Consider the following 27,368-nt stretch of genomic DNA (forward strand, 5'->3'; position numbering starts at 1 on the left):
GTAGATCGGCTATTTTCAGCTTGTAGATCGGCTATTTTCAGCACGTGTTAAACAGTCATTATGACGGCATCAAGGCCTACCAAAAAACATTTTTAGTCGACTAAATCAACTGTAGTCGACTAAAACTAGACTAACACTAAAACATTCCAGGTGACTAAAATGTGATTGAAACTAAATGAAAGCTATTGAAGAGACTATAGGACTGAAACTAAATGAAAGCTATTGAAGAGACTATAGGACTGAAACTAAAGCTATTGAAGAGACTATAGGACTGAAACTAAATGAAAGCTATTGAAGAGACTATAGGACTGAAACTAAAGCTATTGAAGAGACTATAGGACTGAAACTAAAGCTATTGAAGAGACTATAGGACTGAAACTAAAGCTATTGAAGAGACTATAGGACTGAAACTAAAGCTATTGAAGAGACTATAGGACTGAAACTAAAGCTATTGAAGAGACTATAGGACTGAAACTAAAGCTATTGAAGAGACTATAGGACTGAAACTAAAGCTATTGAAGAGACTATAGGACTGAAACTAAAATCAAAACGTACCGCCAAAAACAACACTGGTTTAGAGAAGGCTGTTAATGTTTTGAGAAACGTGTTAACAATCGTGAAAAAACGAAGTAAAAGTTTTCAAGACTGCAATATAGAAATACTCGATATAAATACTCCGGAAAGTATTGCCATCAAAATGTACTTAAAGTAACCAAAGAAAAAAGTACCGGTATAGTCATTGTGCAGAATGTCCCATTTTAGGTTTTAAAATGTCTTTTGAAAATAGCAGATCTACAAGCTCACAATGTGTCACATTGCCCAAGAGGCCAATAGAGAGTATGCACATGCATGATTTTCCCATCAAGACTAGGGTTGGGATTCGTTAGGATTTTAACGGTTCCGGATCCTTCCCGGATCCCTCTTAACGGTTCCGGTTCCTAACGGTTCCCTTAACGGATCCTAATATATTTTTTTTCCCCTTTTTTTCTGACATAGATTATGCTTATATTATAACTAACCTATACCAAGTACATAATACACACAAATTCATTAATTCAATTATTGAAAATGCACTTTACAATTATGAGGTGGCACTATTATTTAAACTTCATCACCACCACCACCACCAGCTAGACACCACAACAATATCATTGTTGCAATTTGTACTGTAGGCCTATATTGCAATTTGTAGCCTACTGTATATTAAATATAGCCTACAGTACACATTGCAATAATGATATTGTTGTGGTGACAAATGTTGTCTTTAATGTTCAGATTAATTTAATATGAAGGACCCCTTACCCTAATGGAAACAAGCCATAGTACTTTCTTGGATTATAAAATCCTTTTAGCAGACCTTGTATTGAACTGTAGGCTACTTTCCTGTGCTTTTTCTGCAAACTGTTTATAAAGTAATCAATCTATGGAGGTATATGCACCTAAACGCTGGGCTCTCAACAGCCACGGGATTAATTTAGAGCCAAATCAAAAGCAGCTGAGTTGCTTATAAGTTGTAAAAAATAAGTGCAAACAAATTGATTTGGCTCTATAGTTAACGTGATTCATAAAATATCAGACAGAAAGACGTCGAGTCATTGGCGTTCTAAATTAACACCAATAACTGTTGTACAATACACCAAATGAAAAGCTCTGTAGACGTTAGTAGTTTTTCTTTTCTATTACGTTACTAGCCTGGGGAAAGTAAACCAGCCTTGCATCAGATCGTCCGATTCGTCCCCCGCCTGCTGTGGTGGAGCTGCGGGGAGAGCAGGCACGGCTTTCCGCACGGCTTTCCGCATGGCTCACAAACGCGATGTGCCTAGATTATTCTCGTGAGTTGTGGACTCGTGTAGGCATATTGATTTTGAGATGTTTCCTCAATGTGGACGTGGTGCAAAACTGCAACTGGTACAAGTTGCAACAACCTTTGCAGGGTACTATAGCATCGCATTTATTGCACTTTGCGTGCTCAGCCTCAGAGTCATTTCCCTCTCTGTTAACCAAACTTTGGAGATCTCTTCGACATACTGGCCCACTCGCTCCGCGGCGGTGACCGGTCGCTGAATGCACAGAACAGTGGGTGTATCCTCCCCGACCCCACTCACTCATGCACTCGTGTAGGTTGGGTGACGTCACCCCAGGCTCTGCTTGCTTGCGTGCATGCACACATTCCACAGACACAGCGGAGCTAAATGACGACTGATGAGAACCGTTTGGGGAACCATTAATAAAAAAACGATGGAACCGGCTCCGGATCCGCAATGTCGGAACCGGGTCTGAAATGGACCCGGTTCCGAATCCCAACCCTAATCAAGACACGCCCCCCTCATCTAGGACACCGCCCCACTTATCTAGACTGAGTGGCAAAACATGGAGTGTTGGAGTTTGGAAGCACTCGTTGGCACCTGTTTCTAAATGTCACATAATGCAGGAGGCAGCAAAATGTTGTGTTATTGAAAACAAGCACTTCCAAACTCTGACACTTTGAAAAATAACCAAATGCAGGGCATTTCTTGACAGAAAGTAGCTCATAACGTTTCTATGGTGGATTTTTATGAAACAAAAACATTGCAAATAGAAAGAGGATAATTCAAGCTTTTCGTACAGCTGCAATGTTGGTGAGTTTAATGCAATCAGACAGGAACTTTCTGTGTGGATGAATGGGAAAGTCGTTTTTTGCGTGGATGTTAGTGGATGTTAGTGGATGTTAGTTTTCTGTGTGGATGAATGGGAAAGTCGTTTTTTGCCACTCAGTGGGCGTTCCTGCATAACTTCCTGGTACGATGATGTCATGTGCATACCCTCTATAGCAAGAGGGGCCAACTATATGCTTTACTTCCCGTATCTGCGTGAGGTGGGCGGTAACATTATTAGGAGACGGGAAGAATGTTGGAGTGTATTCATATCCAATGGAGAATGAACGTGAACACAGCTTCTGAACCATTCCTTAACTCCATGGTCACTGAACTAAATACTGGACCCAATCATCACAAGGCACACAATATTTACAAGATATTCATAGTAAAATATGGCTTCTTTTAGCGAGACAAATCAGGAGAAAATCTACTTTGTTATTGACCTTTCTTTATCCCAGCAACAAACTCTCGCGAGATTTGAGAGGAGTCCGGAAGAGTCTCTCTGTCCATCTGCAATTTGACGGACGACACATAGGGGGCTCTGACCCCATATTTAAGATGACAATATGTGAATATTATAACGTGAAATGAATGGACATATTAACCCATTCTGGGCGGGAATTCCTTTTGGTGTTTGAAGCATCGTGTTATACTTTAGCTAATGAAAAATAGCAGATCTACAAGCTCATAGAGCGGCACCGAGTGCCGCACTATGAACTTGTAGGTCTGCTATTTGTGAACAATCTTGAAAATGTGGCGCAAATCTTTGAACATATATTCTTTCAGAGCAAACTTTATTTTTATTTTATTTTTTTATGTAGTCTGCGAGAGTAGAGTAGAGTACACGTTGCAGTAATTTGGTCCTGGAAGGGTGCTCACCTCAGTGGCCCCCAAATGCAAGGCCGTGATTGGCTGAAAATGAGGCCACACCTTCCCAAATGGAGAGGGCTAATGTTTGCCTGGAGAGGGGCGGGGGGGTTCCCCCTGTCCGTGTGAGGTCAGCTGGCTTTACAGCTATATCACATTACCATGCCCTGCCCACTTCCAAAGGCTGTTCTACAGAGACATGCACACATAGACATCAAAGGGGGCTTCAGCCCCTGCCCTTTTACCCCGTCTGTAAAACAACTGCCCTCTCCAGACCACGAATGCAGCATTTACTACATACAAATAAATGCAAAATACTCTCCTCCCCTCCCCTCCTGAAGAGGCATGACGAGGCGGCTGCTATTTCTGTCCATAAACATAAACATGGTCAGGAGGAGCGTACAAAAAAATGCACTCAGTATTTTACGCTCAATCCCTTTGCGTAAATATTGTACGACATTATATGTATGACTGAAACAACTTTGGGGTATCTTTTTTTTATTTTTTATCCCACAATTTTGCAACCCATTTTTTCACCCAGTGTCAATTATCTAATGTAATCCTGGGCGCTACACTTCCTCTGCCAGCCTGGGGGGGGGGGGGGGGGGGGGGCAGCGGACTGACCTCATGCTTCCTTCAAGGCATGAGGAGTCCAAGCTGCTTCTTTTCACCTGACAGGGGGGAGTTAGTGGATATAGTGCGTGGAAGGAACGCACGCACACGCACACACGCACGCACGCACGCACGCACGCACGCACGCACGCACGCACGCACGCACGCACACACACACACACACACACACACACACACACACAGCATCGATCTGCAAGCTCACACCGCTTTGCACCAAGACACGTTGTGAGCTTGTAGATCTGCTATTTTCGGCAAACATGCAAAAAATATGCCCGTGTCGTGTGTCCAGACTGCAATAATAATAATTATTATTAAAGTTGTCAATTACACGCAATTCACAGCAGAGAGAGAGAGAGAGAGAGAGATAGAGAGAGAGAGAGAGAGATTTGATTTTTAAAAGCTCTTTATTAAAACCACAGCTTTCCAAATCAGCTCATCTCGTTACAGAAAGGCAAAAACAAAATTGTTCCACCCTCAATCAGCTACGCAGTACATGAATAAGATACAGAGTATTTTTCTTTTTTTTTTAAACAAAGGACCAACTCTCCCTCTTCCTGTGGTAAGCATGCATAACACCCCCCCAACAGCCCAAATATGAACAAAACCTTCCATATGATTACATATAGTTAGCTTGTAATATGCATGTTCTACCCTAAGTCTGGCAGCCACCATCCCTGTTAGGACTTGCACTTGCACTTGCGGGGGCGGCGGTGGCTCAGGGGTAGAGTGGCCGGACGGTAACCGCAAGGTTGCCAGTTCGAACCCGGGCTCCCCCAGAGTTACTGTCAAAGTGTCCTTGAGCAAGACACTGAACCCCTAATTGCTCCTGATGTGCTGGTTGGTGCCTTGCATGGTTTCCGCTGCCATCGGTGTATGAATGTGTGTGTGAATGTGTGTGTGAATGGGTGAATGTAATGCACAATCTCTGTAAAGCGCCTTGGATAAAGGCACTATATAAATGCACAATTTTATCTATAGACCCAGCCCCCTTTAGCTTGTTCCTTCTAGTGATCCAGATCTATAGACCCCGCCCCCTTTAGCTTGTTCCTTCTAGTGATCCAGATCTATAGACCCCGCCCCCTTTAGCTTGTTCCTTCTGGTGATCCAGATCTATAGACCCCGCCCCCTTTAGCTTGTTCCTTCTAGTGATACAGATCTATAGACCCCGCCCCCTTTAGCTTGTTCCTTCTAGTGATCCAGATCTATAGACCCCGCCCCCTTTAGCTTGTTCCTTCTGGTGATCCAGATCTATAGACCCCGCCCCCTTTAGCTTGTTCCTTCTGGTGATCCAGATCTATAGACCCCGCCCCCTTTAGCTTGTTCCTTCTAGTGATCCAGATCTATAGACCCCGCCCCCTTTAGCTTGTTCCTTCTAGTGATCCAGATCTATAGACCCCGCCCCCTTTAGCTTGTTCCTTCTAGTGATCCAGATCTATAGACCCCGCCCCCTTTAGCTTGTTCCTTCTAGTGATCCAGATCTATAGACCCCGCCCCCTTTAGCTTGTTCCTTCTGGTGATCCAGACCGCGAGCTTTGCCATACCAGACATGAAGTTTAACATTGTATGCACCATCTTCCTTGCTGCAGCATACTTTGGACCAAAAATAAATGTCTCAAAAGAAAAATCTTCGCCTAGTCCTAAAAACCACCACTCCAGCAACTCAAGAACACTTTTTAACCTTGTACATTTAGTAAACAAATGTGCAAGCGTTTCTGGTTGTGAACAGAAAGGACAACCCTCCCCTGTGCTTGGATCCACGTGTGTCAGGTGTCTATTAGTGGCGATGGCCCCATGCACAATCCTCCACTGGAGGTCGGCCGCTCGCTTGTCGATTGGCCTCTTGTACAACGACCTCCAACAACCCTTCGGGGAAGAGTCCGGGCCGAAAACCCCAGCCCACCTTGATGCTCTGTACCCCGTCAACGAGCGTGCATGTGAGACCTTAACACAGGTGTGATAGGCCTCCTTTTTTTCCATCTCACTGAATTGTCCCAGTTTTGGGGTTTTGAATGAGAGAAGTTGGTCCTCCCCCTCCTGCCACCCCCCAACAGCCGGAGTGACAGTTAGAGATGGAAAACTGTACACACAATCTTCATCCCATTGGTCAGAGTTGTCACGGTTTTCAGCAAACACTCTTAGGGGCTCCGATAAGGAACCACAGACCTCTCGAACTATCCTCGACAAGAGCCTTGAGGATCTGATGTTGGCCATCTGCCCCAGCACATCCACGGATGTCTGCGTGGCTTTCAGCAGGTGCCCCAGCTTGACACAGCCTGCCTCTCGTAGAGCAGCCCTCAGACTGGGTGATGACAGCGTTTCAGTCTTTAAGAAGTCATTGAAGAACAGTGGTTCCTCGAAAATCCACATCCCATGTATGTCACCAGGGTCCCTGGAGGCCTGAAGAACCTGCCACGCTTGAAGGACTGAGACATAGAACGGTGTAAGTCCTGTAGTGTCCGCCTCGTTCAGGTTCAATAAGAACAGCTTTTTGTCGTAGCCCAGGCGACCGGCCTTCTTTAATATTAGGCTGGCTGTGCCCAGCCACCTTGCCCCACAGTCATACAGCAGTCTCTGGCCTGCTTCAAGCCTGAAAGCAGACACTCGCAAGGAAATGTCTATTAAGCCTTGTCCACCTTCCTCCACTGGAAGGTACAGAGCTGCAGCCCTTATCCAAGAAGTCGACCAACAATCTTTGCACCTCCTCTATTAGGCCCCTGGGAGGAGGTAGAACAATCAGTCTGTGCCAGAGCATAGATGCAACTAAGTTGTTCACGACCAAGACCCTCCCCCTAAAGGATAGCTGGGGTAGGAGCCATCTCCACTTTGACAGCCTGACACGCACTTTTTCCAGCACTCCCTCCCAATTCTGATATTCTGCCGCACCTAAGTGAACTCCCAGAAACTTCATCCCCTGCCTTCCCCACTGTAGACCTCCGGGCAGGTTGGGAACCACCTCCCCCTCCAGTGCCCCACCTGTAGGGCCTCACACTTCCCCCAGTTCACCCTAGCTGATCAAGCTTTTTGATACATGTCAAGGCATTTTTTTATTCCTTCTATAGCCCCCTGGTTCTTAATAAAGATGCTTACATCATCAGCATAAGCTGAGACAACATAAGGGGGACTTTGGGTCATTCCGGGCAGAGATAAGCCATTAAGAGTGCTCCTGAATTTGCATAAAAGTGGTTCTATAACAATGCTGTAGAGCTGACCGGATATGGGACACCCCTGTCTGATCCCCCTACTGACTGGTATAGGTCTGCTCAACCCACCTCCCACCTTAACCATGCAGCTTGCATCCTCGTATTCCCAAGATCCCAACATTTATGTCATGTGACTTGCACACACATCCCTAATTACAAACAAATTGTCCATAATAGTCCTTTCTGGTACACAATAAGTTTGATCTGGTTGTATTAAAACACCTAGATGGTCCTTCAGTCTGTTGGAAAGCGCCCTGGAGAGCACTTTGTAGTCCGAGCACAGTAATGCTACAGGTCTCCAGTTCTTTAGGAGGGCTAGGTCTCCCTTTTTGGGGAGGAGCGAGAGAACTGCTCTCCTGCATGAAGGTGGCAGCGAGCCGTTTTGATAGCATTCCAGCATTACTCCATGAAAGTCATGTCCCATACATTCCCAGAAAGCCTTGTAGAACTCAATGGGCAGCCCGTCTAACCCTGGCGCTCGGCCAGCAGCTAGCTGTCCTACTGCTGTGGTCAGTTCTTCATAAGACAGGTTCCTATCCAGGTCAGCTCTCTCCCTGGGCGTGAGCTTGACTAGACCTTCCAAAAGTTCTGACTGGCACTGCTCCTCACACGGCTCCGCTCAGAATAGAGCTGTGTAGAAGTCAACAGCACATCTCCTCATCTCACCAGAGTCTGTAGAAACCCTGCCATCTGGCAGTCTTAGACAGGACATCTGCCTCCCCTTTGCTTTCTTCTTCTCCAGGTTAAAAAAGAACGAACTTGGAGCATCCATGTCCTTAATTGTCGTATAACGAGCTCTAACGAGAGCTCCCTTCACTCTCTCCCTCATAAAGGAATTAAGCTCCAGTCTTTTTTTCTGAAGCAAAGTCTCATCATCGGAACTTGTGTCAGAGTGTAGTCCACTTTCAATGTTCTTTATTTCCATTTCCAACTTTTCCATCACTTCCCTAGTGTTAGTTGTAGTGTAAGATGTATACTGCTGGCAAAAAACACGGATTTGGGCTTTCCCTATTTCCAACCACATGCTCAATAACTCAAATAGTCCAGATTGACCAAAAAGTTTTAAAATTCTGACAAAAGGTTGTATCTTGCAACAGTTTTGTGTTGAAGTGCCAGTAACTATTAACTTCCCCAGAAGAAAGACTCAGACATACAGTAGTTAGATGGTGATCACTGAACCCCACTGGACTAATACAACTACTAGTCAGCTGACCTCTGAGCCCTTCTGATATGTATATCCTTTCCAGTCTAGCTGCACTCACCCTGTTATCCACTATCTTAATCCATGTGTACTGCCTTGCTTTTTCGTGTTTCAATCTCCATGCATCTACTAGTTCTAAGTGGCTAATTGTGGTTTTCAAACTGACTGATGACTGTAAGTGCGGCTCCTCGCTCATACGGTCGAGAGTAAAATCTGTCGTACAATTCCACTCACCGGAAACAATTTTGAGGTCCTGATTCATGGCTAGCCCGTCTTTCAGTTTATTAAAAAGAGTTATTCTCTCTGAACGTTGGTTAGGGGCATAAACATTGACAAAGCAGAACACACACCCCTCAACTTCTGCTCTGACCACTGCCACCCTCCCCTTTACAAGCTCTTCTTTAGATAAAATATTCACATTTAATTTGTCTGAAAAGAGAACTGCAACGCCTCCACTGACATTACTACCATGACTTAGAAAAAAGGAGCCTTTCCAAAACAGGCCCCAGTCTACTTCATTTTCCTCAACAGGCAGCGGTGTGGCAGCGGTGGCCGAACGGATTGCGGAGCGGTCTTGATACCGGAAGGTCGCCAGTTCGAATCAGCCGTCCGACACGTTAAAATGACCACCGCTGAAGTGCCCTTGAACAAGGCATTGAACCACTACGATGAAATGTTCTATGAGCAGGGCCTGGCTGGAAACAAGTTCTTGAGTTTAGCCCAGATACCCTGGGTAAATATAGTAATCATTTCATTTCATTTAATTTCATTTAATTTCATTTAATTTCATTTAATTTCATTTCATCATCACTGTGACTTTCCTGCAAAAAAAGCACATCAATTCTCTTCTGCTCTACTATCTCTGCTATTAGAGCCCTCTTATGCCTGTCCCTCCCTCCATTCATCTTAAGCCCCCCCATCAGAAAACAAGAGTGCAGAGAAATAGAGATCAGTAGAAACAAGCTCAAGAGTGAGCAAGACCCCTTGTGATGCATGATCATCATGATTCTTGGGGGCAGCAGCCCTGTTTCCTGCCCTCTTAGTGGGTGCTGGGGGCAGCAGCCCTGTTTCCTGCCCTCTTAGTGGGTGCTGGGGGCAGCAGCCCTGTTTCCTGCCCTCTTAGTGGGTGCTGGGGGGCAGCAGCCCTGTTTCCTGCCCTCTTAGTGGGTGCTGGGGGCAGCAGCCCTGTTTCCTGCCCTCTTAGTGGGTGCTGGGGGCAGCAGCCCTGTTTCCTGCCCTCTTAGTGGGTGCTGGGGGGCAGCAGCCCTGTTTCCTGCCCTCTTAGTGGGTGCTGGGGGCAGCAGCCCTGTTTCCTGCCCTCTTAGTGGGTGCTGGGGGGCAGCAGCCCTGTTTCCTGCCCTCTTAGTGGGTGCTGGGGGCAGCAGCCCTGTTTCCTGCCCTCTTAGTGGGTGCTGGGGGCAGCAGCCCTGTTTCCTGCCCTCTTAGTGGGTGCTGGGGGGCAGCAGCCCTGTTTCCTGCCCTCTTAGTGGGTGCTGGGGGCAGCAGCCCTGTTTCCTGCCCTCTTAGTGGGTGCTGGGGGGCAGCAGCCCTGTTTCCTGCCCTCTTAGTGGGTGCTGGGGGGCAGCAGCCCTGTTTCCTGCCCTCTTAGTGGGTGCTGGGGGCAGCAGCCCTGTTTCCTGCCCTCTTAGTGGGTGCTGGGGGGCAGCAGCCCTGTTTCCTGCCCTCTTAGTGGGTGCTGGGGGGCAGCAGCCCTGTTTCCTGCCCTCTTAGTGGGTGCTGGGGGCAGCAGCCCTGTTTCCTGCCCTCTTAGTGGGTGCTGGGGGGCAGCAGCCCTGTTTCCTGCCCTCTTAGTGGGTGCTTCCACTACCTTATTCACAGAAGTTACAAACTTCCTCAGACGAAACCTCTTTCTTTCATCCAATAAGTCAGTCCCAACTGTTTTCTGTAAGACATTAACACTCCTTATGAACTTTCCTATATTAGGAAAGTAGTCATTTACTTTAACAGATTTCCCAAATGTCTCGTCCAGAAAATCGTTTATTTCATGCAAGGAGTAAAACTCGTTTTTACTCCTTCTCTTCCATCTCCATTTCACTGTTCTGCTGACTGTTTGACAAGGAGGTGTTGCCTCCTCCTGTCACTGCATCACTAGGGCTACTACTAGCCACTGACGGTCCCTCCCCTGAGGAGCTTGTAGAGGCACCTACGTTGGCACCAGCACCAGCATTAGCCACGTCCGCTTCAATTTGCGATGTGAGACACCACAATATGTATAGTGTCATTATATAGTTATGTTCTAGTTACGTTCTTAGCTAACGCATGTTTCATGATAAATGCATTTTATATATGTGATGTATCCCCATGCACTTATTTTTGCATTGTCCCCTGGTGTGGTTTCCCCTTTTTCGTCATGGCCTCAGAGCCAGCCGTAACATGGGGGCTCGCTTAAAGCTAAAAGCTTTAGGCGAGCTAAAGCTACGAAGCTTGTCTAGTTAACGAGCAAGCCAAGTTCAGGTTCGCACCTATCCCTTAGTGGTAGCAAGGGGGTGGAGCCGGGGGAATAGGGGAGTCTGCAGGTCCAGTGACGTCAGCATTGGGGATTCCCTATTCAGGTTAATTTGGGGAACCATCGGAGGTTTGGCTTGTGGTCACGGTGCTTAAGAACGTAAGTAATCATTTTTGTTGCATTTCCCCTTTGGGACTTGTGAGCATTATAAAAAAAATAGTAGTGTGGGTTGAAAGTGTTTAGAGCTAAATGCTCGGGGACACGTCTTTGGCCTTGGGGGGGGGGGGGGGGGGGGGGGATTGTCAGCTTGCTGGTCGCTTTTCCCTCGCGTTTGCCGTGTATAATAAGTACCTGCCGTAAGTATCCCCTGAAGACTAGGGTGAAGACTTAGAGAGAGTTTTTAGTTGCACAAGCAGAGCGCAGAATGTTTCAGTGTCGGTGAATTAAAGGTAATGTCTTATGTATACATGTATGTAATCTGAAAGCTATCTTTATTACGTCACCATCGAAAGCCAGTTATGCAAGTTTTTTTAAATTAAATGTTTTTTCAAGTAATTTTTTTAGTGTGTGTATGTGTGCGTCCGTGCGTGTTTCTTTTTTAGGTTTTTTTTTAAAAAGTTTTTTCTTTAAGTTTTTATTTAAGTTACGTTTTTTTTAAGTTAAGTTTTTTGTGTGTGCGTTTTTCCTTTTTAAGTTTTTTTTTTAAGTTAAGTTTTTTTTTAAGTTAATTTTTTTTTAAGTGAATTTTTTTTAAGTGAAGTTTTTTGTGTGTGTGCGTTTTTGCTTTTTAAGTTTTCTTTTTAAGTTAAGTTTTTTTTTAAGGTAATTTTTTTTTTAAGTTAAGTTTTTTGTGTGTGCGTTTTTCCTTTTTAAGTTTTTTTTTAAGTTAAGTTTTTTTTTAAGTTAAGTTTTTTGTGTGTGTGCGTTTTTCCTTTTTAAGTTTTTTTTTTAAGTTAAGTTTTTTTTTAAGTTAAGTTTTTTGTGTGTGTGTGCGTTTTTCCTTTTTAAGTTTTTTTTTTAAGTTAAGTTTTTTTTTAAGTTAAGTTTTTTTTAAGTTAAGTTTTTTGTGTGTGTGCGTTTTTCCTTTTTAAGTTTTTTTTTAAGTTAAGTTTTTTTGTAAGTTAAAGTTTTTTGTGTGTGTGCGTTTTTCCTTTTTATGTTTTTTTTTTAAGTTAAGTTTTGTGTGTGTGTGTGTGTGTGTGTGTGTGTGTGTGTGTGCGTGCGTGCGTGCGTGCGTGCGTGCGTGTGTGTGTGTGTGTGTGTGCGTGCGTGCGTGCATGTGTGTGTGTGTGTGTTTTTGTGTGTGATACAGCTGCGCCCTCTGGTGGTGGGCGGGTGGTGTTACAGCGTGACACACAGACACACACACAGACGTGATCTGCTGGGTCTCATAGTAAATGCTCACTGCGTTCGCAATCACTGCGTTCGCAATAACATTATACTATAACATTATACTCTTATACTATAACCTTATACTATAACCTTATACTATAACCTTATACTCTTATACTATAACCTTATACTATAATATAACCTAGAAATGGAACCTTATAGGCCTACTATAACCTTATACTCTTATACGGATGCACAAGGAACTCTTATACTATGTGATGGATGGATCAGAAGGTCTGCTAACTGCCTGGCATGGATGAGAAGGTCTGCTAACTGCCTGGCATGGATCAGAAGGTCTGCTAACTGCCTGGCATGGATCAGAAGGTCTGCTAACTATAACCTTATACTATAACCTTATACTCTTATACTATAACCTTATAACCTTATACTCTTATACTATAACATTATACTCTTATACTATAACATTATACTCTTATACTATAACCTTATACTCTTATACTATAACCTTATACTATAACCTTATACTATAACCTTATATTATAACCTTATACCCTTATACTATAACCTTATACTATACTATAACCTAGAAATGGAACCTTATAGGCATACTATAACCTTATACTCTTATACGGATGCACAAGGAACTCTTATACTATGTGATGGATGGATCAGAAGGTCTGCTAACTGCCTGGCATGGATCAGAAGGTCTGCTAACTGCCTGGCATGGATCAAAAGGTCTGCTAACTGCCTGGCATCGATCAGAAGGTCTGCTAACTGCCTGGCATGGATCAGAAGGTCTGCTAACTGCCTGGCATGGATCAGAAGGTCTGCTAACTGCCTGGCATGGATGAGAAGGTCTGCTAACTGCCTGGCATGGATCAGAAGGTCTGCTAACTGCCTGGCATGGATCAGAAGGTCTGCTAACTGCCTGGCATGGATCAGAAGGTCTGCTAACTGCCTGGCATGGATCAGAAGGTCTGCTAACTGCCTGGCATGGATCAGAAGGTCTGCTAACTGCCTGGCATGGATCAGAAGGTCTGCTAACTGCCTGCATGTCTAACATTGTAAATGTAAATACAGCTAAAACCTGGTGGCTAAAATCCCACTGAGGCTTATGGTGTGTATGGCTGCAGCTGTCAGTACAACACACACACACACACACACACACACACACACACACACACACACACACACACACACACACACACACACACACACACACACACACACACACACCGTCACCGTCCCAGAATCCCACACTGTCATGTCTCCGTAAACATCTCTTGGTTTCCAAATGGACCAATCAGTGTCGCCGGCACAACGTGTCACCAGCTTTAGGAGGAGCGTGCTGATTGGTGCAGCTCCTTGACCCGTGGGGGGGTTCACAGGGCGGCTCGGGTTACCGGAACGGGCCGCCAGGAGGAGGTCGGGAAGGTCACTGTGGGTCTGTATATATAGAGCGCCTCGCATTCCCGCCCACTTCAATGACGCCGACTGGCCCAAGGACTATTGAAAGAGGACGGGGAGCGAAGACCGTATGGTGGACTCCATGAGGACCCCTGGGGGTTCCCGGACCCCACTTTGGGAACCACTGCTTCAGTTGGCCTCTCTCTCTCTCTCTCTCTCTCTCTCCATGAACTACCAGCCTGCCGTTCACTGCTAGATGTTAAATGTCTTATTTTGAAAGCCGTTTTACTTCGAAACAGAGAATGTAACAACATGTCCTCCGAATGTTCATTTAATTCACCCAAAACATACATTTTGTAACCAGCATAATAACCTTGTCTCTCTGTCTGTCTGTCTGTCTGTCTGTCTGTCTGTCTCTCTGTCTCTCTGTCTGTCTGTCTGTCTGTCTGTCTGTCTGTCTGTCTGTCTGTCTGTCTGTCTGTCTGTCTGTCTGTCTGTCTGTCTGTCTGTCTGTCTGTCTGTCTCGCTCTCTCTGTCTCTCTCTCTCTCTCTCTCTCTCTCTCCCTCTCTCTCTCTCTCTCTCTCTCTCTCTCTCTCTCTCTCTCTCTCTCTCTTCTCTCTCTCTCTCTCTCTCTCTCTCTCTCTCTCTCTCTCTCTCTCTCTCTGTCTCTCTCCCATGCAGACCCGTCAGACCATGAACTTCGTGGGCCAGCTGGCGGGCCAGGTGTTGGTCCAGGTCAGAGTTATAACATTTTGACTATATATATTGTTTTATGCTTGACTCAAGTTGATTGAGTGGGGGGGGGGCGGGGGGGGGGGGGGGCGACATGCCAACAGGGTGAGGGTTTGTTAGAGTACTCATTTGTATCATTGTGTATATTATGTGGATAATGGGTGGAATATTATGTAACACTTTAAAAGTGTATATGAAATGTGATGTCTCTGGACATTGAGGAGTAACTGGGGTAGTTGTGATGTCTCTGGACATTGAGGAGTAACTGGGGTAGTTGTGATGTCTCTGGACATTGAGGAGTAACTGGGGTAGTTGTGATGTCTCTGGACATTGAGGAGTAACTGGGGTAGTTGTGATGTCTCTGGACATTGAGGAGTAACTGGGGTAGTTGTGATGTCTCTGGACATTGAGGAGTAACTGGGGTAGTTGTGATGTCTCTGGACATTGAGGAGTAACTGGGGTAGTTGTGATGTCTCTGGACATTGAGGAGTAACTGGGGTAGTTGTGATGTCTCTGGACATTGAGGAGTAACTGGGGTAGTTGTGATGTCTCTGGACATTGAGGAGTAACTGGGGTAGTGGTGATGTCTCTGGACATTGAGGAGTAACTGGGGTAGTTGTGATGTCTCTGGACATTGAGGAGTAACTGGGGTAGTGGTGATGTCTCTAGACATTGAGGAGTAACTGGGGTAGTTGTGATGTCTCTAGACATTGAGGAGTAACTGGGGTAGTTGTGATGTCTCTGGACATTGAGGAGTAACTGGGGTAGTTGTGATGTCTCTAGACATTGAGGAGTAACTGGGGTAGTTGTGATGTCTCTGGACATTGAGGAGTAACTGGGGTAGTTGTGATGTCTCTGGACATTGAGGAGTAACTGGGGTAGTTGTGATGTCTCTGGACATTGAGGAGTAACTGGGGTAGTTGTGATGTCTCTGGACATTGAGGAGTAACTGGGGTAGTGGTGATGTCTCTAGACATTGAGGAGTAACTGGGGTAATTGTGGAATCAATTTAGGGTTGGTATGGTCCGTGGGAGGGGCTATGGTCCGTGGGAGGGGCTATGGTCCGTGGGAGGGGCTTAGCCTATATAAGTAGGGAGACGTCCCACTGTCAGTCAGTCAAAGCAGGACTCCAGAGGTGTGAGGTGACTAAAATATGACAAAAACTAAATTAAACGTCATGCTGACAAAACTAACCCTAACCCGTGCAGGTGAAGGAGCTGTACCATGTGTACCATATGTACAATGTGTACCATGTGTGCCATATGTATCATGTGTACCATGTGTGCCATATGTACCATATGTACCATGTGTGCCATATGTACCATATGTACCATGTGTATCATGTACCATGTACCATGTGTATCATGTGTGCCATATGTACCATATGTACCATATGTACCATGTGTATCATGTACCATGTACCATGTGTACCATGTGTGCCATATGTACCATGTGTACCATGTGTGCCATATGTACCATGTGTACCATGTGTGCCATATGTACCATGTGTACCATGTGTGCCATATGTACCATGTGTACCATGTGTGCCATATGTACCATATGTACCATGTGTGCCATATGTACCATATGTACCATGTGTATCATGTACCATGTACCATGTGTATCATGTGTGCCATATGTACCATATGTACCATATGTACCATGTGTATCATGTACCATGTACCATGTGTACCATGTGTGCCATATGTACCATATGTACCATGTGTATCATGTGTGCCATATGTACCATATGTACCATATGTACCATGTGTATCATGTACCATGTACCATGTGTACCATGTGTGCCATATGTACCATGTGTACCATGTGTGCCATATGTACCATGTGTACCATGTGTGCCATATGTACCATGTGTACCATGTGTGCCATATGTACCATGTGTACCATGTGTGCCATATGTACCATATGTACCATGTGTGCCATATGTACCATATGTACCATGTGTATCATGTACCATGTACCATGTGTATCATGTGTGCCATATGTACCATATGTACCATATGTACCATGTGTATCATGTACCATGTACCATGTGTACCATGTGTGCCATATGTACCATGTGTACCATGTGTGCCATATGTACCATGTGTACCATGTGTACCATGTGTACCATGTGTGCCATATGTACCATGTGTACCATGTGTGCCATATGTACCATGTGTACCATGTGTGCCATATGTACCATATGTACCATGTGTATCATGTACCATGTACCATGTGTATCATGTGTGCCATATGTACCATATGTACCATATGTACCATGTGTACCATATGTACCATGTGTACCATGTGCACCATGTGTACCATGTACCATGTGTATCATGTGTGCCATATGTACCATATGTACCATATGTACCATGTGTACCATGCGCACCATGTGTACCATGTACCATGTACCATGTGTACAATATGTACCATGTGTCATGTGTACCATGTGTACCATGTACCATGTGTATCATGTGTGCCATATGTACCATATGTACCATATGTACCATGTACCATATGTACCATGTGTACCATGCGCACCATGTGTACCATGTACCATGTACCATGTGTACCATGTGTACAATATGTACCATGTGTCATGTGTACCATGTGTACCATGTGTACCATGTGACATGTGTACCATGTGTACCATGTGACATGTGTACCATGTGTACCATGTGTACAATATGTACCATGTGTACCATGTGTACCATGTGTACCATGTGTACCATGTGTACCATATGTACCATGTACCATGTGCACCATGTGCACCATGTACCATGTGTACAATATGTACCATGTGCACCATATGTACCATGTGCACCATGTACCATGTGTACAATATGTACCATGTGTACCATGTGTACCACATGTACCATGTGTACCATGTGTACCATGTGTACCACATGTACCATGTGTACCATGTGTACCACATGTACCATGTGTACCACATGTACCATGTGTACCATGTGTACCATGTGTACAATGTGGCACATGTACCATGTGTACCATGTGTACCATGTGTCACATGTGTCACATGTACCATGTGCACCATGTGTACCATGTGTACCATGTGTACCATGTGTACCACATGTACCACATGTACCATGTACCATGTGTACCATGTGTAACATGTGTAACATGTGTAACATGTGTACAACATGTACCATTTGTACCATGTGTACCATGTACCATGTGCACCATATGTACCATGTGTATCATGTGTACCATGTACCATGTGCACCATATGTACCATATGTACCATATGTACCATATGTACCATATGTACCATGTGTACCATATGTACCATGTACACCATATGTACCATATGTACCATGTACCATGTGTACCATATGTACCATGTACCATGTGTACCATATGTACCATGTACCATGTGTACCATATGTACCATGTACCAAGTGTACCATGTGTACCATGTGTATTGCAGGTGAAGGAGCTGTACCGCGGCCTCAACCCAGCCACGCTGTCAGGGAGCATCGACGTCATGGTGGTGCGCCAGCCCGACGGCTCGCTGCAGTGCTCGCCCTTCCACGTGCGCTTCGGAAAGCTGGGCGTGCTGCGGTCGCGCGAGAAAGTGGTAAGGAAACTCTGGACTTTATTATGCACTTCCCATTTGCAATCAGAACTGCAGACTCTCCCAATCTTCCGCCGCAGTCTGAAAACACACCTCTGCAGACTCCATCTTAGCCCATAGCACTTGCCGTAGTACTTGCCCTAGCATCGACCTCCTACAGGCGTATGAAAGCCTCAACTTATGTATCTTAGATAGCATTTTTATGTAGACTTAAGGTGGCCGTACACTAGCCGATAATCCTTAATAAGGTGGCCATACACTAGCCGATAATCCGGCATTTTTGACGCTCGGGGGGTGCCCGACTCAATCGGGAGCGATTATCGGGCATAAATTATCGTCTAGTGTGAGTGTACAGCCAGGAACCTTGGTGTTGTCCTGGACAGTCAGCTCTCGTTTAAAACTCACATCACAGCTGTCACTCGATCCTGTAGGTTCACACTCTATAACATACGACGAATTAGACCGTTCCTCACCCAGGAATCAGCCCAGCTCCTAATCCAGACAACAGTCTTGTCAAAACTTGACTATTGTAATTCGCTCCTTACTGGCCTACCGGCATGTGCACTTAAGCCTCTCCAAATGATCCAAAATGCCGCAGCTCGTCTGGTCTTCAACCAGCCAAAATTCTCACATGTCTCCCCCCTGCTCCGCTCCCTGCACTGGCTCCCAGTCGCTGCCCGCACAGAATACAAAACTCTGATGCTGGCATTCAAAGCAACCAAAGGTATGGCTCCCCCATATCTTGCAAGCATGATTGAACCCTACAAACCCTCCCGCGCACTCAGATCAGCCAACGCAGGAAAGCTGGAAGTACCCTCACTAAAAACGCCGGGCCAACGCTCCACACGTCCCAAACTCTTCTCCCTTCTGGCCCCAAAACTGTGGAATGCACTCCCCGTTGCAGTCAGAACTGCGGCATCACTCCCAATCTTCCGCCGTAGTCTGAAGACCCACCTTTTCAGACTCCATCATGGCCCATAGCACTTATCCTACCCCCTTAGATAGCACTTTTTAGACTTAGATAGCATTTGAAACAGACTTATAGCATGTCATGTAGACAGCACAATAATTGCATTGTATATAGTCATAGCACATCATAGTAGCCTACATATGTATAGCATAGTATAGTATATATGTATAGTTAATATGTATAGTGTCATTATATAGATATGTTCTAGTTACGTTCTTAGCTTACGCATGTTTCTTGATAAATGCATTTTATATATGTGATGTATTCCCATACTTTTGTTCCTGCCTAATGTAAGTCGCTCTGGATTAAGAGCGTCTGCTAAATGCCTACATTGTAAATTGTAGTGTATAAAAGATCCAATCGTAATCCCTCCGATCTGCTCGGGGCCGCTCACAGCGCGATCGGGATCGGCCCGATCAACATCAAGAATGTTTGATATTTGCGCCCGAGGTGCGCCCGAGTTTTAAACTTGTGTAGTGTGTGCTGTATTGTGGTGTATTTTCACACAACTAACCTCAGTAAACCCACTAAAGTAGAGAGAACTCTCTAAACTAAAGCAAACTGTAGTCAAACCTTACATCAGATGAAGAAACGCAGGCAGAGAGAGTTTTCCTCGGAGTGTTGAATCGACCATTTATTTCAAACCAAAGACAAAGGCAGAGAGAGCTTCACCTTAGACCCTGAGCCTGGAGCCCAGGGCCTGTTCTGACCACCGGAGACCTTAGACCCTGAGCCTGGAGCCCAGGGCCCCTGTTCTGACCCTGTTAGACCCTGAGCCTGGAGCCCAGGGCCTGTTCTGACCCTGTTAGACCCTGAGCCTGGAGCCCAGGGCCCCTGGACTACTAGACCCTGAGCCTGGAGCCCAGGGCCCCTGGACTACTAGCCCCTGAGCCTGGAGCCCAGGGCCTGTTCTGACCACCGGAGCGGCCAGTCCAAGACTACTAGTTTAACATCTACAACATGACAACATATATTTTCACATTGAATTCGGGGTGGGGTTAAGATTTACATACTTAATCAACATATGGCAGAGATATAGCAAGTGGTCTCTCAGAAACATCCTGAAGGTTTCTGTGAGACAATAGAATGCTAAATCTCTCCCACACCTGGCACGGCTTCAAACAGTAAAGCACAATGCCTGGCCACAGGGTACTTGGCTGAGGACCTCTTAGTAAAGGAAGACCCCCAGACCAAGCTCTTCTGACTAGACAATGTGTCTCACTTAACCTGCATCTCAAATTAGCACAGTGACCAAAATGTATAGTCTAATTATTGACAGAATATTGCAAATTTCGCTATATGGACTATATTCACGAGACCACAGTATAAAATAATCGGATAAAATAATCGGGCCCGATTATCCTGTAGTGTGTGGTGCTATCAGATTTCAGATTGAAACAAATCGGCTAGTGTAAGGACACCTTTAGAGAGCAGTTTATGTAGACTTATAGCATTTCATGTAAACATAGCACTGTATATATATATATATATATATATATATATATATATATATATATATATATATATATATATATACAGTGCTATATATATATATATATATATATATATATATATATATATATATATATATATATATATATGCATAGTTTCATTATATAGATTTTCCACTGTTACGCTCTTAGCTTACGTATGATTACTGATAACTACTGTTACGCTCTTAGCTTACGTATGATTACTGATAACTACTGTTACGCTCTTAGCTTACGTATGATTACTGATAACTACTGTTACGCTCTTAGCTTACGTATGATTACTGATAACTACTGTTACGCTCTTAGCTTACGTATGATTACTGATAACTACTGTTACGCTCTTAGCTTACGTATGATTACTGATAACTACTGTTACGCTCTTAGCTTACGTATGATTAGTGATAACTACTGTTACGCTCTTAGCTTACGTATGATTACTGATAACTACTGTTACGCTCTTAGCTTACGTATGATTACTGATAACTACTGTTACGCTCTTAGCTTACGTATGATTACTGATAACTACTGTTACGCTCTTAGCTTACGTATGATTACTGATAACTACTGTTACGCTCTTAGCTTACGTATGATTACTGATAACTACTGTTACGCTCTTAGCTTACGTATGATTACTGATAACTACTGTTACGCTCTTAGCTTACGTATGATTACTGATAACTACTTCGTATGTATTTGATGTATTGCTGTGCTTTTTTATTATTTGTTCTTGCTTAATTATTGTCTTGCCAACTATGTTTATAAGCGTAGACATTATGTTTAATCCATATATGAAACGCGCGGTCGGTCTGTTTACCTCTTAGCATTGCTCCAGCTAGCATAGCCCTCCTCCTTCAGCAACAGGTCTGTTTACCTCTTAGCATTGCTCCGGCTAGCATAGCCCTCCTCCTTCAGCAACAGGTCTGTTTACCTCTTAGCATTGCTCCGGCTAGCATAGCCCTCCTCCTTCAGCAACAGGTCTGTTTACCTCTTAGCATTGCTCCGGCTAGCATAGCCCTCCTCCTTCAGCAACAGGTCTGTTTACCTCTTAGCATTGCTCGGTCAAACTGAAGAATTGAAGCGGTCAAACTTTTTGAACACTAGATGGCAGCAAATTAATTTAAAATATAAATCGCTCTGGATTAAGAGCGTCTGCTAAATGCCCAAATTGTAAATTATACACTTTTGTCCCGCCAGAAAGTGGTAAGGAAACACTGTACTTTAATATAGTATGTATATGGGAAGCAGTGGATCAGCGGTAGAGTGGCCGGATGGGAACCACAAGGTTGCCAGTTCGAACTTCGATCCCTCTGGGCTCCCCCAGAGTTAGGCCCTCATTTATCAACTCGGCGTACGCCAAAATACGGGTGCACGCAGAAATTACCTCAATTTTCGGCATTTACCATTTCAGAAAAGAAAAAAAGGAATAGGATCAACGAATGACAACGATGTGTCTTTGTGTCATCTGAAATTAGTAGGAGATTTCCAACTTTACAAGCAATTAAAAACAATGTTGCAAGTTAGATGCTTAAGCCATTTAAACAGTGTTTTGCATGAGCGCATACATGCGAGGATTTGTAGATCTGCTATTTTCGCTATTTTTGTCCAAAAGTGTCGTCTTACGGGATGTCAGCCCCCCTGCCTCTCTAACACTCTCTGCACGTCCCCTGGTCTGTCCCCTGGTCTCTGCATGTCCCCTGGTCTCTGCCTGTCCCCTGGTCTGTCCCCTGGTCTGTCCCCTGGTCTCTGTGTGTCCCCTGGTCTGTCCCCTGGTCTGTCCCCTGGTCTCTGCATGTCCCCTGGTCTGTCCCCTGGTCTCTGCATGTCCCCTGGTCTCTGCACGTCCCCTGGTCTCTGCATGTCCCCTGGTCTCTGCATGTCCCCTGGTCTCTGCACGTCCCCTGGTCTCTGCATGTCCCCTGGTCTCTGCATGTCCCCTGGTATCTGCACGTCCCCTGGTCTCTGCATGTCCCCTGGTCTCTGCACGTCCCCTGGTCTCTGCATGTCCCCTGGTCTCTGCATGTCCCCTGGTCTCTGCACGTCCCCTGGTCTCTGCATGTCCCCTGGTCTCTGCATGTCCCCTGGTCTCTGCACGTCCCCTGGTCTGTCCCCTGGTCTGTCCCCTGGTCTCTGCATGTCCCCTGGTCTCTGCACGTCCCCTGGTCTGTCCCCTGGTCCGTCCCCTGGTCTCTGCACGTCCCCTGGTCTCTGCACGTCCCCTGGTCTCTGCACGTCCCCTGGTCTGTCCCCTGGTCTGTCCCCTGGTCTCTGCACGTCCCCTGGTCTCTGCACGTCCCCTGGTCTCTGCACGTCCCCTGGTCTGTCCCCTGGTCTCTGCATGTCCCCTGGTCTGTCCCCTGGTCTCTGCATGTCCCCTGGTCTGTCCCCTGGTCTGTCCCCTGGTCTCTGCATGTCCCCTGGTCTGTCCCCTGGTCTCTGCACGTCCCCTGGTCTCTGCATGTCCCCTGGTCTCTGCATGTCCCCTCGTCTCTGCATGTCCCCTGGTCTCTGCATGTCCCCTGGTCTCTGCATGTCCCCTGGTCTGTCCCCTGGTCTCTGCACGTCCCCTGGTCTCTGCATGTCCCCTGGTCTGTCCCCTGGTCTGTCCCCTGGTCTCTGCATGTCCCCTGGTCTCTGCAAGGCCCCTGGTCTCTGCATGTCCCCTGGTCTGTCCCCTGGTCTGTCCCCTGGTCTCTGCATGTCCCCTGGTCTCTGCAAGGCCCCTGGTCTCTGCATGTCCCCTGGTCTGTCCCCTGGTCTGTCCCCTGGTCTCTGCATGTCCCCTGGTCTCTGCATGTCCCCTGGTCTCTGCATGTCCCCTGGTCTCTGCATGTCCCCTGGTCTCTGCATGTCCCCTGGTCTGTCCCCTGGTCTCTGCATGTCCCCTGGTCTCTGCATGTCCCCTGGTCTGTCCCCTGGTCTCTGCATGTCCCCTGGTCTGTCCCCTGGTCTCTGCATGTCCCCTGGTCTGTCCCCTGGTCTCTGCATGTCCCCTGGTCTCTGCATGTCCCCTGGTCTCTGCATGTCCCCTGGTCTGTCCCCTGGTCTCTGCATGTCCCCTGGTCTCTGCATGTCCCCTCGTCTCTGCATGTCCCCTGGTCCTACCTCATCTGCTCTGCTCTGGTCTCTCCTGGTCTCTCCAGGTCGACATGGAGATCAACGGGGAACCAGTGGACCTCCACATGAAGCTGGGAGAGAACGGAGAGGCTTTCTTTGTCCAGGAGACAGAAGACCAGGAGGTATTATCAATGTCCAGGAGAACCAGGAGGTATTATCAATGTCCAGGAGAACCAGGAGGTATTATCAATGCCAACAATCCCCTGGAGGGAGGGTCCATTTGGTTTTAACCCTGCATGAAGACGTGTAAACCCATTCTGCTCGATACAAAGTCAGAGAGCAGTATAACTACACGCTCAACGTGAAACTGAGATCATTTTGGCTTTACAGTTGTTCAACTAACCAGCCGAATGGGTTTACAGGTGAGGTTGTACCGATCAGATCGGGTGATCGGAAATCAGGGCCGATCACGTCATTTTCAAATGATCGGAATCGGATCGGGGGTCAATAAACCTGATCGGGACATCCCTAGTATCAATATTATATCCATATCATCCCTGGGGGGGGGGGGGGACATCCCTGGGGGGGGTGGGGGGACATCCCTGGGGGGGGGGGGCATCCCTGGGGGGGGGGGGGGGGGGACATCCCAGGGGGGGGGGGGGGGGGGGACATCCCAGGTATATACACAATATGACTTGAATTGTAAATGTATTCATGCCCAAAACAATCTGAATGGCTGATTTGACCCTTGACCTCCAACATGAGGTTACTGCCTTGGGTTTTGAGTTATAGCTTTTGTAGTTACTGCAATTTTCATAATTATTTTGTCCTCTAAAACAAAACTTCTACTCCACTACATCTCAGAGGCAAATATGGTACTTTTTACTCCACTACATGTCATATGAAAGCAGGTTGTTCAGTTTGACCCACCAGTTTTGGAGATATGGCTTATAGAGTAATGTCTTGTAGAGAAACGGCGATATATATAATGTACGGTATAATAATACATTCATAGACACATATAAATAAATATGTATAGGGAAATGTATAGGGTTGAAGTGGTTAATGTATGTTTTCTAATCAAAATTTAAATTTCCAAAGTAACTAGTAGCCTAACTAAAGTTTTCAAATAATTGTAGTGAAGTAAAAGTACAAATTTTGGCTCTGAGATGTAGTGGGGTAGAAGTAAAAGTACTGGAAATTGGAAATACTCAAGTAAAGTACAAATACCTCAAAATTGTACTAAGTACAGTACTTAGTTACTTTCCACCACTGAGTGGTTGTAAAGGCATATTCATTGATTGCCGAGCATAGAGTATATATATAATAGAGACTGAACTGGCGCGAAGCTCCGCCCCCCCAGCTATTCATGTCAGTGGAAGTTGCTCAGTGGCGTTTTGAAGCACCCGGAAGACTGCCGGAAGTCCCTCCCAGGACCTCAACTTTGAGGTCCTGAGTGACGTAGGGCAACCGAGCGCTCAACGTTAAAGCCCAGCTGCACGGGGTTTCCCGGTCATGAATCCACGGGTCCGCCTGTAGTCCCTCCTCCTACCACTAGGACCCAGAGCTTCAACGTTGGAAAGCCTGCCTGCCCCCTTGTTGCCGAGTCTCGTGGTGGGAGTTCTGGTCTGGTTTTGGTGAATATTAAGTAGTTCTGGTTATTTGGTGGGCGTCACGGGGCCGGGGGGGCACGCACGCACGCACGCACGCACGCACGCACGCACGCACGCACGCACGCACGCACGCACGCACGCACGCACGCACGCACGCACGCACGCACGCACGCACGCACGCACGCACGCACGCACGCACGCACGCACGCACGCACGCACGCACGCACGCACGCACGCACGCACGCACGCACGCACGCACGCACGCACGCACGCACGGTCCACGGACAGACCCGTGAATACTTGACACGTTGTACAGTTGACACGTCGTACTGCTCTCTTCCTGTGTGGACAGGAAGTGGTTCCGTCCTATCTGGCCACCTCTCCCATCTGTTCGGACGGGGCCCTCATGATGCCGCTGGGCGGGGCCACCCAGGGGCCCGGAGGGGGGCCCGGCGGGGGGCCCGGGGGCGCCACGGCGATGACGACCAAGAAGAGGAGGAAGAGGAGGAGGAAGGCCCAGCGCCGCAGCGGGGACAGCCCGGAGGACACTGAGGACGAGGACATGTTCACCATCAGCTCTGACGAGGGAGGCTGCAGGTGAGCACGTTCACTATCAGCGCTGACAGGTGAGCACATGTTCACTATCAGCTCTGACAGGTGAGCAGATGTTCACTATCAGCTCTGACAGGTGAGCACATGTTCACTATCAGCTCTGACAGGTGAGCAGATGTTCACTATCAGCTCTGACAGGTGAGCACATGTTCACTATCAGCTCTGGCAGATGAGCAAATGTTCACTATCAGCTCTGACAGGTGAGCACATGTTCACTATCAGCGCTCTGGGAGAACGACACGGCTGAATTCTTTGTTTTAATGAGGTGTTCCATGATGCTGGTTTCGAAGCACGGCTAGAAGGCTGATTCAACCAATCAGAATGAATGCTTCCTCGAAACGACCTGTTGGTATAATCGCCGGTAACACTTTTAAAAAACACATTTATGTGTTTAGTTTTTACAATCAAAAGTCATTTAGTGTTTAGAATTAGAACACTAATCTGTTTGCGGTGACTCGTGTGCTAGTGTTGTGGAATCTGGAAATCCATAATTCTACAATAATGTGTACGTGTATTTACATTCAGTAGACCTGAGTGACTTCTAGCTGTTATCATCCAATTCTCTCCTGCTCTCCAGTATTTCGTATAGTAGAACTAGAGTGTTTTGGATGGTATGTACCCAAAATATACCACAGTGTATTTTATGGTCATAAATAAACATTTGGTATTTAATTGTTACACGCTGGTGTTTAGGTTTTAAATCAGGTCTTTACAGTGTTATCGTGTATCGTTAGGTTTTAAACCATGTCTTTACAGTGTTATCGTGTATCGTTAGGTTTTAAACCATGTCTTTACAGTGTTATCGTGTATCATTAGGTTTTAAACCAGGTCTTTACAGTGTAATCATGTATCGTGTGGTTTTAAACCAGGTCTTTACAGTTTTATCGTGTATCGTTAGGTTTTAAACCAGGTCTTTACAGTGTAATCGTGTATCGTGTGGTTTTAAACCAGGTCTTTACAGTGTAATAGTGTGGTTTTAAACCAGGTCTTTACAGTGTTATCGTGTATCGTTAGGTTTTAAACCAGGTCTTTACAGTGTTATCGTGTATCGTTAGGTTTTAAACCAGGTCTTTACAGTGTAATCATGTTTCGTGTGGTTTTAAACCAGGTCTTTACAGTGTTATCGTGTATCGTTAGGTTTTAAACCAGGTCTTTACAGTGTAAACGTGTATCGTGTGGTTTTAAACCAGGTCTTTACAGTGTTATCGTGTATCGTTAGGTTTTAAACCAGGTCTTTACAGTGCAATCGTGTGGTTTTAAACCAGGTCTTTACAGTGTAATCGTATATCGTTAGGTTTTAAACCAGGTCTTTACAGTGTTATCGTGTATCGTGTTTTAAACCAGGTCTTTACAGTGTTATCGTGTGGTTTTAAACCAGGTCTTTACAGTGTTATCGTGTATCGTTAGGTTTTAAACCAGGTCTTTACAGTGTAAACGTGTATCGTGTGGTTTTAAACCAGGTCTTTACAGTGTTATCGTGTATCGTTAGGTTTTAAACCAGGTCTTTACAGTGTTATCGTGTATCGTT

The 27,368-nt window shown here is 46.0% G+C and overlaps 1 protein-coding gene across 1 annotated transcript in view; it reads left to right on the forward strand.

Annotated features, from left to right (window-relative positions):
* LOC306918928 (phosphatidate phosphatase LPIN1-like) overlaps positions 1 to 27,368 on the forward strand; it is a gene marked incomplete at its 3' end in the record, with an annotated part of 82,904 nt that overhangs the window by 1,225 nt on the left and 54,311 nt on the right. The window contains exons 2-5 of the mRNA XM_079531765.1: positions 14,447 to 14,500; positions 17,952 to 18,101; positions 23,702 to 23,797; positions 25,581 to 25,825. Of these exons, the coding sequence (XP_079387891.1) occupies positions 14,459 to 14,500; positions 17,952 to 18,101; positions 23,702 to 23,797; positions 25,581 to 25,825 (533 nt within the window). The 5' untranslated portion in view covers positions 14,447 to 14,458. The remainder of the gene's footprint in view (positions 1 to 14,446; positions 14,501 to 17,951; positions 18,102 to 23,701; positions 23,798 to 25,580; positions 25,826 to 27,368) is intronic.

This window comes from Electrona antarctica (genome assembly GCF_951216825.1).
Source record: "Electrona antarctica genome assembly, contig: scaffold_261, whole genome shotgun sequence".
Lineage (NCBI taxonomy): Eukaryota > Metazoa > Chordata > Actinopteri > Myctophiformes > Myctophidae > Electrona > Electrona antarctica.